Source organism: Staurois parvus, unplaced genomic scaffold (genome assembly GCF_062004578.1).
Source record: "Staurois parvus isolate SC_StPar_1 unplaced genomic scaffold, SC_StPar_1.0 ptg000410l, whole genome shotgun sequence".
NCBI classification, from domain to species: Eukaryota; Metazoa; Chordata; class Amphibia; order Anura; family Ranidae; genus Staurois; species Staurois parvus.
Window position 1 is genome coordinate 1674559 of NW_028318206.1, and position 13414 is coordinate 1687972.

Genomic DNA, 13414 nt, shown 5'->3' on the forward strand with positions numbered 1-13414 from the left:
CATCTGACCCCTACATCACTACAGGACATAGGGGACAGAGGGTGGAATCATGCTGCATGATGAAGAAAAACAGGCATCTGACATTCCAGGAAGTGTCAAATAACAGAAATAAAACATACAAAGAGAGCACACGACCACCCTAGTGTAATACCGTTTTATTGTAATAAAAAGGTTAAAAACTTTTTCGATTGCACTCACATTTTCACATAGGTATCAAGCATCTCTGCATGTTAAGTGATCCACTGTGTGGTCCCAGTAGGATCCGAAGCCACTGGGTGATCCACTGCTGGAGGCAAAGCGTCAGACCGCTGGAGTGCCTCTCCACTGCGCATGCACCCAGTCCAGCTGGCACCGCACTCCATAGATGGCTAGTAACTCTGAGGGAGGGCGGATCCCAATATAGGAACACACGTCACGACCACGTCATAGTTAGTCTGGCTGAAAAAAGACAAAAGTCCATCCAGTTCAACCATTAAAAAAAAAAAAGTTATAATCCTATACCCACAGTTGATCCAGAGGAAGGCAAAAAACCCAGCAACGTATAACCCAAATTGCTCCTGCAGGGAACAAAATTCCTTCCCTGATCCCCCGAGAGGCAATCTGATAAACATCATGGTTGCTATGACCTCACTGGGGAGGGATGCCAGCAGCCTGTTGCTTTGCCTCCAGCGCAGCCCTCGCCTGCTTGCGGTCGGCAGTGGATCACCCAGAGGCTTCAGATCCTACAGGGATCATGAAGTGGATCATTTAACATGCAGACATGCTTGATACGTATGTGAAAACGTGAGTGCAACTGAAAAAGTTTTTAACCTTTATTATATGCAAGGTATTACACTAGGGTGGGTGGTCGTGCGCTCTCTCTCTTTTATGTTTTATTTACGTTATTCGACACTTCCTGAAGTGTCAGATGCCTGTTTTTTCTATGTCATGCAGCAAGATTCCACCCTCTGATCCCTATGTCCTGTAGTGACGTAGGGTTCAGATGAGAGAATCAGAGGAACACCAGCAACTGGTACTCCCTGGAAGTCAGTCTGACCAAGCTCTCTCTCTTTGTATGTTTTAATTCTGTTATTTGACACTTCCTGGAGTGTCAGATGCCCGTTTTCTTCATCATGCAGCAAGATTCCGCCCTTGATCCCTATGTCCTGTAGGGGGTCAGATGAGAGAATCAGAGGAACACCAGCATCTGATACTCCTGGAAGTCAGTTGGACCAAACTCTCTCTCTTTGTATGTTTTAGGTTTGATGTTTCCTGTCCCTTTGGTACTATATTGGCCAGTGCACAAGCCAGTTTTTTTTTTTCTTTTGTTCACATAATGGAAAGACTGACAGAGGCTGCAGCGCTGGTACAGAGGGGAGATAAGGAGATATGGGATGCCAAAGAGGTGAGTATATAAGGCGACATTCACAGGGGAGCATGGGGGGGTTGGCTGAGAATCTAGTTCTTCTCACCAAAGGTACTGAACGCTGACTGCACACGCTGTATACGCCCAGCAGCAGCTGTCAGATTTGTATCCTGTACAAACCAATGGCTGGCATCACCACCGCTCGCATGTAGCCACTCATCTGAGCAGTTACATGTGAAGAGAGCATCCTGCGGGGATCGTTGGCTTGCTTTACAACTTACCTTTTCGTGGAGCGGGTCTGGTGTCACCTCGTATAGGTTGCATGCCAACGATCCCCGCAGGATGGATCGGATCTGTGGATTGAGCATAATGGATCGGAGTCTGATCCATTATCCGCCTCAAATATAATCCATCCTGCGGGGATCGTCGGCATGCAACCCATACGAGGTGACTCCGGACCCGCTCCACGAAAAGGTAAGTTGTAAAAAAAGCCGACGATCCCCGCAGGATGGATTATATTTGAGGCGGATAATGGATCAGACTCCGATCCATTATGCTCAATCCACAGATCCGATCCATCCTTCGGGGATCGTTGGCATGCAACCTATACGAGGTGACACCAGACCCGCTCCACGAAAAGGTAAGTTGTAAAGAAAGCCGACGATCCCCGCAGGATGGATCGGATCTGTGGATTGAGGAGCATAATGGATCGGAGTCCGATCCAGCCTGCGGGGATCTTTGGCTTGCTTTACAACTTACATTTTCATGGAGCGGGTCCGATGTCACCCCGTGCGGTAGGTGTCACCCGGTGCAGCGCACACCCCTCGCACCTGCCTAGGGATGCCACTGCCAGTATGTATGCAGCCAAGCACAGAATGTCGCTGCCTCTGAACACAGCAAACTATACACTCCTAGCCGCCCGGGTGAATGTAGTCTCTGACATTTGAACATCAGACTTCAAGTGGGCTTTAAATATAATGATTATAGCGACTACTTGAGACACAAATATATAAATTCACAGGGAAGAAAATAGAAAATTACTTTGTATTGATTTGAGTGTTTTGAACAACGACAGAAATAAATCCTTTTTGTATTACTTGCATGAAGTCATGATGGGTCAGGTAACCAAAGAGAACAAAGTGTGCCCTGCTTACTGAAGACAAAGATGGAGGTGTTGCCAACAGCAGCCAATCAGATACTTGCTTTCTTCCCTAACTTGCACTAGAAAACAAAAAGAGGACAGCTGGAATCTGGTTGCTAAAGGTAGCAGTTAGTATCCAAGAAGACCTCGTGCTCTGGACTAGAGTATTGATGGCAGATAAATAAAAGGGAACCAGGAGAAAATTCTCACACAATCATTGTGAATCTGCTCTAAGCCAGCCATACATGGATCACAATTGGGCAGGTTCAGCAGGGACCGGGCCGAGATTCTATCCATGTATGGGCATGCTGATTGGATCGACTTGGGTACAAATCAGCCTGTCAGATTTTTCTGCATACGATTACTGCCTGCGGCTATAGCTGCTAGCAGTAATCATTGTGGATCGACTTGGGTACAATCAGACTGTCAGATTCTTCTGCATACTATTACTGCCTGCGGCTATAGCTGCTAGCAGTAATCATTTTGTTCAATATGAAAAAGTGCAGCGCTAATAAACAAATTAAATGTGCTATATCAGAGACTGGCCACACCCTCAAATAGACAGTCTGAAGTCCATAGGAACAATGTCCGGTAAATGACAAATGGATGAAATGGTGACTTTGTTACTCCCAGTGAGGCACTCGTCAAAACCGTGTAGGAAATATAAGAAATGCGCACTCACCAAATGCACATTAGGTAAGCGCAATATTAATAGCCAGAGGTCCCCTCTTATCCTGTGGAAGGTGCAGTTCACACTGGACAGGCTGTCCCACAATACTGGCGCCTCGAGAGATCTTCTCTACTGGTGGAAGCTGCGATGGGGGTCAGCTTATATGAGTCACTCTCCTCTGGGCCTTAGGGTGGTCACCATATGGTCCTGGTGGGTTAAATGCTCCTTAAGGAGGAGCCATACACGCCTGAGACGTCACGCCACCGGATCAGGGAGGTCCGGTGGCCCCCATAACTATCCAGCTGTTCAGTTTTTCTAAATGGTTTATGAACGGTTTTGCTGCATGCTTTGTCTACATTTCCTTGGCGATAGCCTCCATTTGCTTTTATGTATGTTCATCACTTTTAACCACTAATAAAAGAATTTATATTTTAACCTACTACACTATGGCCACTATTCTCTGCTCCACATTGAGCATTTAACCCCCCAGGACCATATGGTGACCACCCTGAGGCTGCACTTTTTCATATTGTATATATTCAAGAGGTTATATGGTTTCCTTGTAGTGTATCAGCAGCTTATGTTCTCATCATCTTAGCGCTCGCTGAATCACCTTTATATTCTGTTAGTAATCATTTTGTTGTCCCGGCTGGGAAGGCTCCCTGCACACCCCATCCCCCCCCCCACTAATGGCAGAACACAATAGGAAAGAAAACGGAATCATCTATAGGCTGCTTGCAGTCCACATTGCGGTCTTCCTCTCCAGCCCATAGGTGCACACCCCTCCAGTGGCCAAGCCTTTGCACCGCAGCCTATGAAGAGCTGTGAACCATTCCCATGAGGTTAAAGACAACTTTATTTTTCCAGCATAGGCACAAACACTCAACCCAGCTGTCCCTAATACATTTCATCCCCTCTGCTGGGGCCTTATTGTACAGCAATTATGATTAAGCCCCAGAAATTGGCAAAGCGCGTTAGCTGTGGATGGAGCATGCCCTGGAGGGTGATGTGCAGCTCTGAATAAATGGTTTTCAACACCAGGAGATACACAGGGCTACTCTTACTGACCACTTATTCTGAAAATGAAAGCTGCCTGGTTGTCATTCTCATCCAATGACTTCAATACCTTCTTAGTCACTGACCAGGAACAAGTAACAGGTCAGAGGGTTTGACTTTAAATTGTAAGTTTTTTTTTTTTTTATATAGATGAACAACCTGAGGGATTAAAGTAAACCTTTCCACGCAGAAAGATGGAGGCTGCCATTGCTGACCAACTTCTGAAAATGCTGATTGCATTGGTTCGTCTGTTAACCCTTGAATGGAGTACTTTCTGAGTCTCTGATCTAGGACAAGTATGGGTAAGTCAGAGGAAGGTCAGAAGTCCTTCTCTACATCCTTGTTCTGGGTCATTGACTCATTGACCGGGCTTTGTTCATTGACAGCTGGAGGATCATTGACAGCTGGAGAACCAGTGTTTGTAGAATGGTAAGAAGTCTGGAATGGTTGCCTTCATATTAAAGATTTCCTTTAAAACAAGAGAGCAATGGAAATCTATATATTTCTTTCCATGTCTTATAACAAATAAAAAAAAAAAATCCATAGGTCCCATATATACAAATGTTTAATTTGGTCAGGTCCAATATTATTGTTGTCACTCCATGTCTTTCTAGATTAGCCATTCTCAACCAGAATTCCGTGGAACCCTAGGTTCTTTCTGAGGTTGCTGGGGGTTCCTTAAGCTGTGGCTCCCATCTGATGGTGTTTGTATAGTTCCAGTACTACTTAACAAAGCTGGATACTCCACACCAATCATCTGTTTAGCTTCCTTCAAGGGGATATTCTTCCCACTGATCAAAAATGTAAGGTGCATTCCTTCCATTGACCACCAATGTAAGGGCTATTCTTCCCAATGACCACCAATATAAGATGCATTCTTCTCGTTGACCACCAATATAAAGGGGCCTTCCTCCACTTGACCACCAATGATAGGAACGTTCTTCACAGTGATCACCAATGTAAGGCGCATTCTTCCCATTGACCACCAATGTAGGGACCATTCTTCCACTGACAACCAGTGTAAGCAGCAAGGAGCATTCCTCCCACTGGCCACAAATGTAAGGAGACATTCTTCCCACTGGCACCTTATGTACGGAACATTCCTTTCACTGGCCATCAATGTAAGCAGACATTCTTCCTATTGACCACCAATGTAAGGGGCATTTTCCCATGTATGGGTTTTATTAAGGGTTCCCCCAAGACCTGAAAATTATTGAAGGGGTTCCTCTGGGGTGAAAAGGTTGAGAAAGGCTGTTCTAGAGTCACATGATCCAGTGACAATCATATACAGTAGAAAAGGAGGTAAGCAGGTAAGGTTCTGGTCATGTGACAGGGCAGGGTCACAGTTTTGCTTTCAAGTTAAAGTCACAGTTCAGTGTAGGACCATTCGGCTATTTAGTCCCATGTGATCAGAACTGATCAGGTGACAAGTAATGTTGTACTTGGGATGATCCATGCTCAGTCCTACTTGTGTGAATTTCACACGAATAGCCCAGCTGCCAATAGCGTACCAGGGCAGGACACCCTCAGCCCCAGTTATAGAAATAAATCTTCTGCCAGACAGGTAGATAATCCATGAGGGGACCTGGAGAGAAACAAACAAGGGGTTACAGGGCTGGAATATTACAAATATTGGTTTAAAAATCAAGTGTTTCATTACTTACGTGCCACCAACCCGAGTCCTGGGACGTAATCCCCCAGAAGGCGCAGGAGGAGGAGCAACCGAATTCTGTCCAAGAATCAAAAATATATGTCAGAATGCACAGAGCATGGAACATCAAATAAAATCTATACCGTCACTAGATGACCTTGTTTTCTCTTTTTACCATACATATGTGCAGTGGCAAAGATGGTAGGCTATAATGCCAATGCACCGCACGTATACGTCTGTGGATGGCTGAGGTTTCTGTGCTGAGAGAGCATTCAATGTGTGCTCCCAGCACAGTGACCAAGCTGTCATGGAGAGCTCCTGGTCGCTAGTAATGATTGAGGGCTGGCGGATCGGCTCCCAATCATGTGCTCACTGTGAAAGCCAATCATAGTGATCAAGTGACTGGGTAGTCCTTCCCACCACTGGGTGTGAAGATCCAGCCTCTTTCAGCCAACTCTTGCCTGTGTGTACCAACCAAATCAGTGGATCTTTATCATTCCTCTGGCTCAGATGCCTTTGAGTGACAATGGTGGATCGTGCCTGCGCTTTGTGTGTCAGTGCAACCGCTTGTGACAGGGTGACAACACAGGAGCACAACTGGGAGACAGTTGTCACCTTACAATAGGAGCTGCCTGAACAAGAGCCTTCATTATAGCAAGATCGCCGATTATTCATTTAATGAAAGCTGCAGATTAAAAAGGATTGAAAACAACAACATTACGTTTTTACAATGTTGCAGCTTTTATGGGATATTAGTGATTAGGTTTTTAGAGCTACTATTCTATCATTATGTTACATGGAACACTGCCCTCTACTGACAATGTGTAGAAGCACAAGCCTCCAGGTTTCCTCTTGTGGCATTTAATAGATAAATGCACAGATGATACAGAGGAGGCTTCGACTTTACCAAAGCTTGACTCACCGATTTATATGACATCTTATTCACGGACAATATGAAAGCAGATACAATAGATTTTATGTGGCCTCGTAATGAAAAAAAGGTAATATAAAGGGTATGTTAACAGGGGCGGACTGACAACTCATGGGGCCCCCGGGCAATAAGGATCATGGGGCCCCTGTGTCCTTGCTCAAACCCAAAAAAGCCTATGAAAAAGGTACCAGGAGCATCTCACGGGGCCCCCTACTGACCTCGGGCCCTCGGGCGGTGCCCGAGTTTCCAAATGGTCAGTCCGCCCCTGTATGTTAATTAGAACGGACAAATAAAGAGACATAGAAGGGCTGAAATAATTACCTGGAGAAAGTGCTGCTGCTCCATGTTCCCTTTTGTGTGGCTTACATTAAAAAATACCTTGGCTTTCAGATCAGAGTTTAGATTGGCTGATCATCCCCTGGTGGTGGAAACATTCTTCTTTGGGGGTGTTTTTCTGTTAAGGGGACAGGACAACTGCACTGCATCAAAGGGATGATGGACGGGGCAATGTATCGTCGAATCTTGGGTGAGAACCTTCTTCCCTCAGCCAGGGCATTGAAAATGGGTGGTGGGTGGGTGTTCCAGCATGACAATGACCCAAAACACACGGCCAAGGCAACAAGGGAGTGGCTCAAGAAGAAGCACATTAAGGTCCTGGAGTGGCCTAGCCAGTCTCCAGACCTTAATCCGATTGGAAATCTGTGGAGGGAGCTGAAAGTTCGAGTTGCCAAATGTCAGCCACCAAACCTTAATGACTTGTAGAGGATCTGCCAAGAGGAGTGGGCCAAAATCCCTCCTGAGATGTGTGCAAACCTGGGGGCCAACTACAGGAAACGTCTGACCTCTGTGATTGCCAACAAGGGATTTGCCACCAAGTACTAAGTCATGTTTTGTGAAGGGGATCAAATACTTATTTCCCTCATTGACATGCAAATCAGTGCATCATTTGTTAGTCATGCATTTCTTTTGAAAATTTTGTTGCTATTCTGTCTCTGTGTTACAATACACCTACCATTCGATTTTTAGACCGATCATTTCTTTGTGAGTGGGCAAACATTCAAAACCAGCAGGGGATCAAATACTTATTTCCTTCACTGTAGATCGCTGGATAATGTCAGTAGCACAGATGGGAACAAGGAGCAGCATTTTCTCCAGGAGAGATATTTCACCCCTGTAACTCCTCCATCCCAGCTTTAGGTTATGATTTGAGTGTAGGTCCACGTTAATACTGTTTGCAATGCTGATAAGTCTTTGTACAGGAAGTGCTGGGGATAGCCGAAACAATTTAATTCCAGCTGTTATTTTAGAAAAATAACTATATATGTATGAAAAATCCAATTTCTGCAGAAGATCATTAAAGTTCAACTTCTCCCAGCCAGAGAATGGCAGTGAAAGGAGAAGCAGCAGACTGATGAGCTCCTCTCCATATCACTCTGCTCTCTCATCCTATCAGCATGTCCCTTGTCAGCTCACAAATGGATTAGGTACCTGTGACACTCCTTCTCAATCTGAAATCTGCTGTAAAAAGACTGCAAGAGGCCAATACTGAGTCAAACTCGGGTACTTAAACTGCTTGCATTTAACAACACATATATATTCATATATTAACCCCTTCTTGCCTGCTCCAGCATCCCTTTATCCACTTCTTGACCTCCTACCACAGTTTTACTGCGGCAGGGCAGCCCCGCTGCATTGGATCACATATACACTATATTGCCAAAAGTATTGGGCCAGCCCTCCAAATCATTGGATTCAGGTGTTCCAATCACCTCTATGGTCACAGATGTATAAAATCCAGCACCCAGGCATGCAGACTGCTTCTACAAACATTGTGAAAGAATGGGTCGCTCTCAGGAGCTCAGTGACTCCAAGCGTGGTCCCGTGATAGGTTGCCGCCTGGCTACTAAATATTCCACGGTCAACTGTTAGTGGTTTTATAATAAAGTAGAAGCAACTGGGAACAACAGCAACTCAGCCACCAAGTGGTAGGCCACATAAAATGACAGAGCGGGGTCAGTACATGCTGACTCACAGTGCGCAGAAGTCACCAACTGTCTGCAGAGTCAATAGCTAAAGACCTCCAAACTTCATGTGGCCTTCAGATTAGCACAACAACAGTGCGTAGAGAGTTTCATGGAATGGGTTTCCATGGCCGAGCAGCTGCATCCAAGCCTTACATCACCATCAGTGCAATGCAAAGCGTTGGATGCAGTGGTGTAAAGTACGCCACCACTGGACTCTAGAGCAGTGGAGAAGTGTTCTCTGAGAATGAAATTTTCCAAAATGTCTTGGTATGCTGACGCCCTAAGACTTCCCTTCACTGGAACTAGGGGGCCAAGCCCAAACCCTGAAAAACAACCCCACACCATAATCCCCCCTCCACCAAACTTTACAATTGGCAGGATGCAGTCAGGGAAGTACAGTTTTCCTGGCAACCGCCAAACCCAGAAACGTCCATCGGATTGCCAGACAGAGAAGTCTGATTGGTCTCACGATTGGAAGCTGGTCTCAGTCTTTGACAGCTCGATCTCTGTTCTTGGAGCATGCAGTGAGCGCACGCTCGGCACAGAAACATCGGCTGACCAATGACACATATGTACAGCATGTGGGCATTAAAGACCACCCTTTTGTATGTGGTGGGAGGTAACAGGTTAATAAATGATGCATTCATATGTGCCTTTTATATCTGCATTGAGTTTGGCTTTAAGCTGAAAAATACACCTCCCCCCACCCTCAATCTAAAAGAAAAACGCCCTATACATTACAAATCAGAATGAATGTATGTGTATGGCTCTCTATACATTACTGTATAGCTGTGATGGTAACTCACTCTGTGTATCGGTTGTAGAATGGTGACCGCAGCAAGTAATAGAGGAGGAGGAGGGTCCTGCGTCTCAGCTCTGCCTGTTCCCTGCGGCTCACCTCTGGGATGTCACGTAATATAGACAAGCTGTGTAATAGAACCGTGAGACAGTTAGATAAAATGTAATCATTCTCCTTACATAACTGAAGGCAAAGAGCAGGGATATCATGTAACTTAAAGTGGAGTTCCAGTCGCATTGTGAAAAAATATAAGTACAAAAACTGTAGCTGCTGACTTTTAAAAAACAGCCACTTACCTGTCCCACGATCCCGCGGTGTGTCCGCTGCAGCCCGCATCTGGTGTTCCAGGCGCCAGCATCTTCAGTGTGGGCAACCGGCTCTGACAGCTTGTGGCTTCACAGCCGGGTGCCCACTGCGCATGTGCGAGTGTTCCTGAATGGCCCCATAGTCTTCTGGGACCTGTCACATGTCCCAGAAGACTGTGGGGAGGGTAAGACAACAATTTCCGCTTCCGATCGCCTAGGCCAGGGGTAGGCAACCTGAGAGCCGCAGGACTACAAGTTCCATCATGCCTCTGCAAGTCATAACTGTAACTGTCAGTTTTGTAATCTTTGCAATGCCTCATGGGAAATGTAGTTCTACAACAGCTAGAGAACCGCAGGTTGCCTACCCCTGGCCTAGGCGATCGCAGCGGAAGTGGGAGAGGGTACCTGTCAATTTTGGGTACCTGCTCCCCAAAAGTGCCAATGGTTAATGGGGAGCGGGGGACCAGTCTTTAAAGCAGAATGTCCCTTTTTGGGTGGAACTCCGCTTTAAAGCAAATGTATTGGTCAATTTGCTTTCTTTTCTGGCAAAAAGTTGACATCTGATCAGCGACTATTTGTTACACATATCTACATTTTAACATTACATTGTATCTAAAGGGTTTATTTATTTCAGGTACTTATATAGCGCCGTCACTTTACACAGCGCTTTACATATATATTGTACATTCACATCAGTCCCTAACCCTCAAGGGGTGTACAATCTAAGGTCCCTAATTCACATTCATACATACACATACTAGGGCCAATTTATAAGGAGCCAATTCACCTACCAGCATGTCTTTGGAATGTAGGAGAAAACCGAAGGACCCGGAGGAAACCAACGCAGGCACAGAGAGAACATGCAAACTCCAGGCAGGTGGTGCCGTGTTTGGGATTCAAACAGATGACCTTAGTACTGCCAGATGGAAGTGCTAACCATTTAGCCACTGTGCTGCCCATATGGTTATAGGTTGGGACGGTTGCCATTTTTTGTGCAGTTGGCCAATTTGGATGCAAGGAGTCATGACGGGGTACCATTGCATCCATGGTATGTGTACACCTCTGGCCACTGCCTCTGCACCTAAAAGGGGTAGGGGTAGAGGTAGAGGGGTAGTTAAAATGCGGCTCAAACGCAGAAGTTTTACAGCCCCAAATGCTAGTGTGAATGAGCCCTTAAGGACAGATATACATCCCTGGATGAATGTAATTGCAAATGGAATGATTAGGTGCCATTAGGCATAGATAAACACTGCTGGACTCAAGCTGCTGAGAGCCCAGTTACCCAATTCTATCCAGCCTCTGCTCCATAATGACTTGAACTGTATTAAAACTAACCTGCCAACATCCAGTGCAGCTGCCAGGAGCCATGGCTTCCAGGATTTCTGACCCCACAAAGCTAAGCCTGCCACTGTGAAGAGTAGGTTAAGGTTCAATGCAATAAGACGTTTACCATGTCTGGTATACTAATAGGCACAGTAGGCCTACGCCTGCAACCATCAATGGGTGGCTTTTCCTCGTATAGATATTGTCCTTCTATTTCTCCACATCATCGCTAGGAATGCAGTCATTTTGTTTAAGGCGGATCTCCAAGTAGATATTTAAAAACACTAAAAAAATTAATTATGTATTCGACTAAAATCAGCAAACAGATTTTAAAATGTACCTAGTATCTAAATTTGACTTAAAGTGACACTAAACTATACCCTTTTTTGCTTTATGGAAACACTTAAATAGATTTTTTTTATAAAGAGGTAGTAAACTTGAAGCAAAAAAACCCCCCCCCAAAAAAACAAAAAAAAAAACACGCAACACCACACTAGCACATTATGTGCAACTTACCTTAAAACAAAGCCCTCCAGCGATGCGCCGACAGGACTTCCATCTTCACCATCTTCCTTCTGGGTCACGGGCTTTGGTCCTTTGAATGGACTGAGCCGCGATGACGTCACTCCTGTGCGCATCACTGTTTACAGCACAGAGCTCTGAAGGAACGGCACAAGTATGCCCGCACAGCGCATGCGTCGGTGACATCACCAGCTCCTGCACAAGTAAACATCTCCTAAACATGCACTGTTTCAGAAATATTTACTTATGCAGCCGCCAGTGACGTACCTACAGATAGGCCTTATTATACGCTTACCTGTAGGTAAAACATAAATAAATATACGGCTTTACTACCACTTTCTAACCAGAGTTTAGTGTCACTGTAATATCAGCCTTTCCAAATCCCTTGTAGAGCAGCACTCAGACTAGGAGAGGGAGAAGCATCCAATCAGATTCCTTGCATTTATATCTACTGTATATATGTAGCTGTTTGCCTTGAGCTCAGATTTAATCAAAATAATAATAAATAATATTCTAAACCACAGTAACAATGGAAAACAAATATTCTGTGCAAAGGTTATACTGGCCCTGACATTTATTTATTTCAGGTACTTATATAGCGCCATCAATTTGCGCAGCGCTTTACACACACGTATATACACACACACATATATACATACACACACATACATATACATATACACACACACATACATATACATATATACACACACATACATATACATATATACACACACATACATATACATATATACACACACATACATACATACATATATACACACACATACATACATATATATATATATATATATATATATATATATATATATATATATATATATATACACACACACACACACATACATATATACACACACACATACATACATACATACACACACACACACACACTTGTTTTTTTATTTGAATATATTTTGAAATATATTGAATATGGCCAAAATTATAGTATTTCAAAATATATTTTTTTCTTCCATGTGGGATGTGCTGTGCGGAATTACCGAGAATGGTGCAAGCCCATATTTTGCCTGTTCTGTGCACTGGATGTATGTAAATCCACTCTTAGATGCTGGCTGTGATTCTACAAGTAAAAGGATTCAGTGATCCAATATCCACATGATCATCTCCAGCAGTATTCTGTACAACCAGGTTCTCAGGCTGGGTATTCTAGAATATTGCAGTGCAGATGCAGACGGATCAGGGATTTTTTTCTCAGAGAATAGGTGCTGGAACGCGCCCTTTCTGAGTCACCCCTTATCTCTGCCTTGTACTCACCTGAGGACCATTCCTTGGTTCCACCTTCTACCCACCTCCCAATACCACCCTTTTAAAAAGGTATACAGAACAAAGTATCATTTTGTGGTGCTAAGTGATTTGTATGGAAATTGTTAATGATGGCAAGAAAAGCAGTAGGAGATCTCCTGCAGCAAAAATAACCCCCCAGTGACAATAGATCTCCTGAGCCACAATGGATCGCCTGCAAATAATACCCCTCAGCAACAATAGACCCCCCCGACAACAACAGATCTCCCTGCAACCAGCATCAATAGACCACTCCCTCAACAATCGATCTCTCCTAGTAGCAATTAACCCCCCCAGCAACATAAAGCATATCAACAGCTACAA

General features: G+C 44.6%; 1 protein-coding gene across 2 annotated transcripts in view; it reads right to left on the bottom strand.

Moving 5' to 3' along the window:
- Nucleotides 1–3994: 3994 nt before the first annotated feature.
- Nucleotides 3995–13414, bottom strand: part of PEX16 (peroxisomal biogenesis factor 16) — a 29920-nt gene continuing 20500 nt past the window's right edge. For both annotated transcript variants that reach the window (XM_089686770.1, XM_089686769.1), the window contains 4 exons: nucleotides 11258–11330; nucleotides 9625–9744; nucleotides 5877–5941; nucleotides 3995–5797 (listed from right to left, as the gene is read on the bottom strand). In XM_089686770.1, coding sequence (XP_089542896.1) covers nucleotides 5739–5797; nucleotides 5877–5941; nucleotides 9625–9744; nucleotides 11258–11330 — 317 coding nt within the window. In that variant the 3' untranslated portion in view covers nucleotides 3995–5738. The remainder of the gene's footprint in view (nucleotides 5798–5876; nucleotides 5942–9624; nucleotides 9745–11257; nucleotides 11331–13414) is intronic.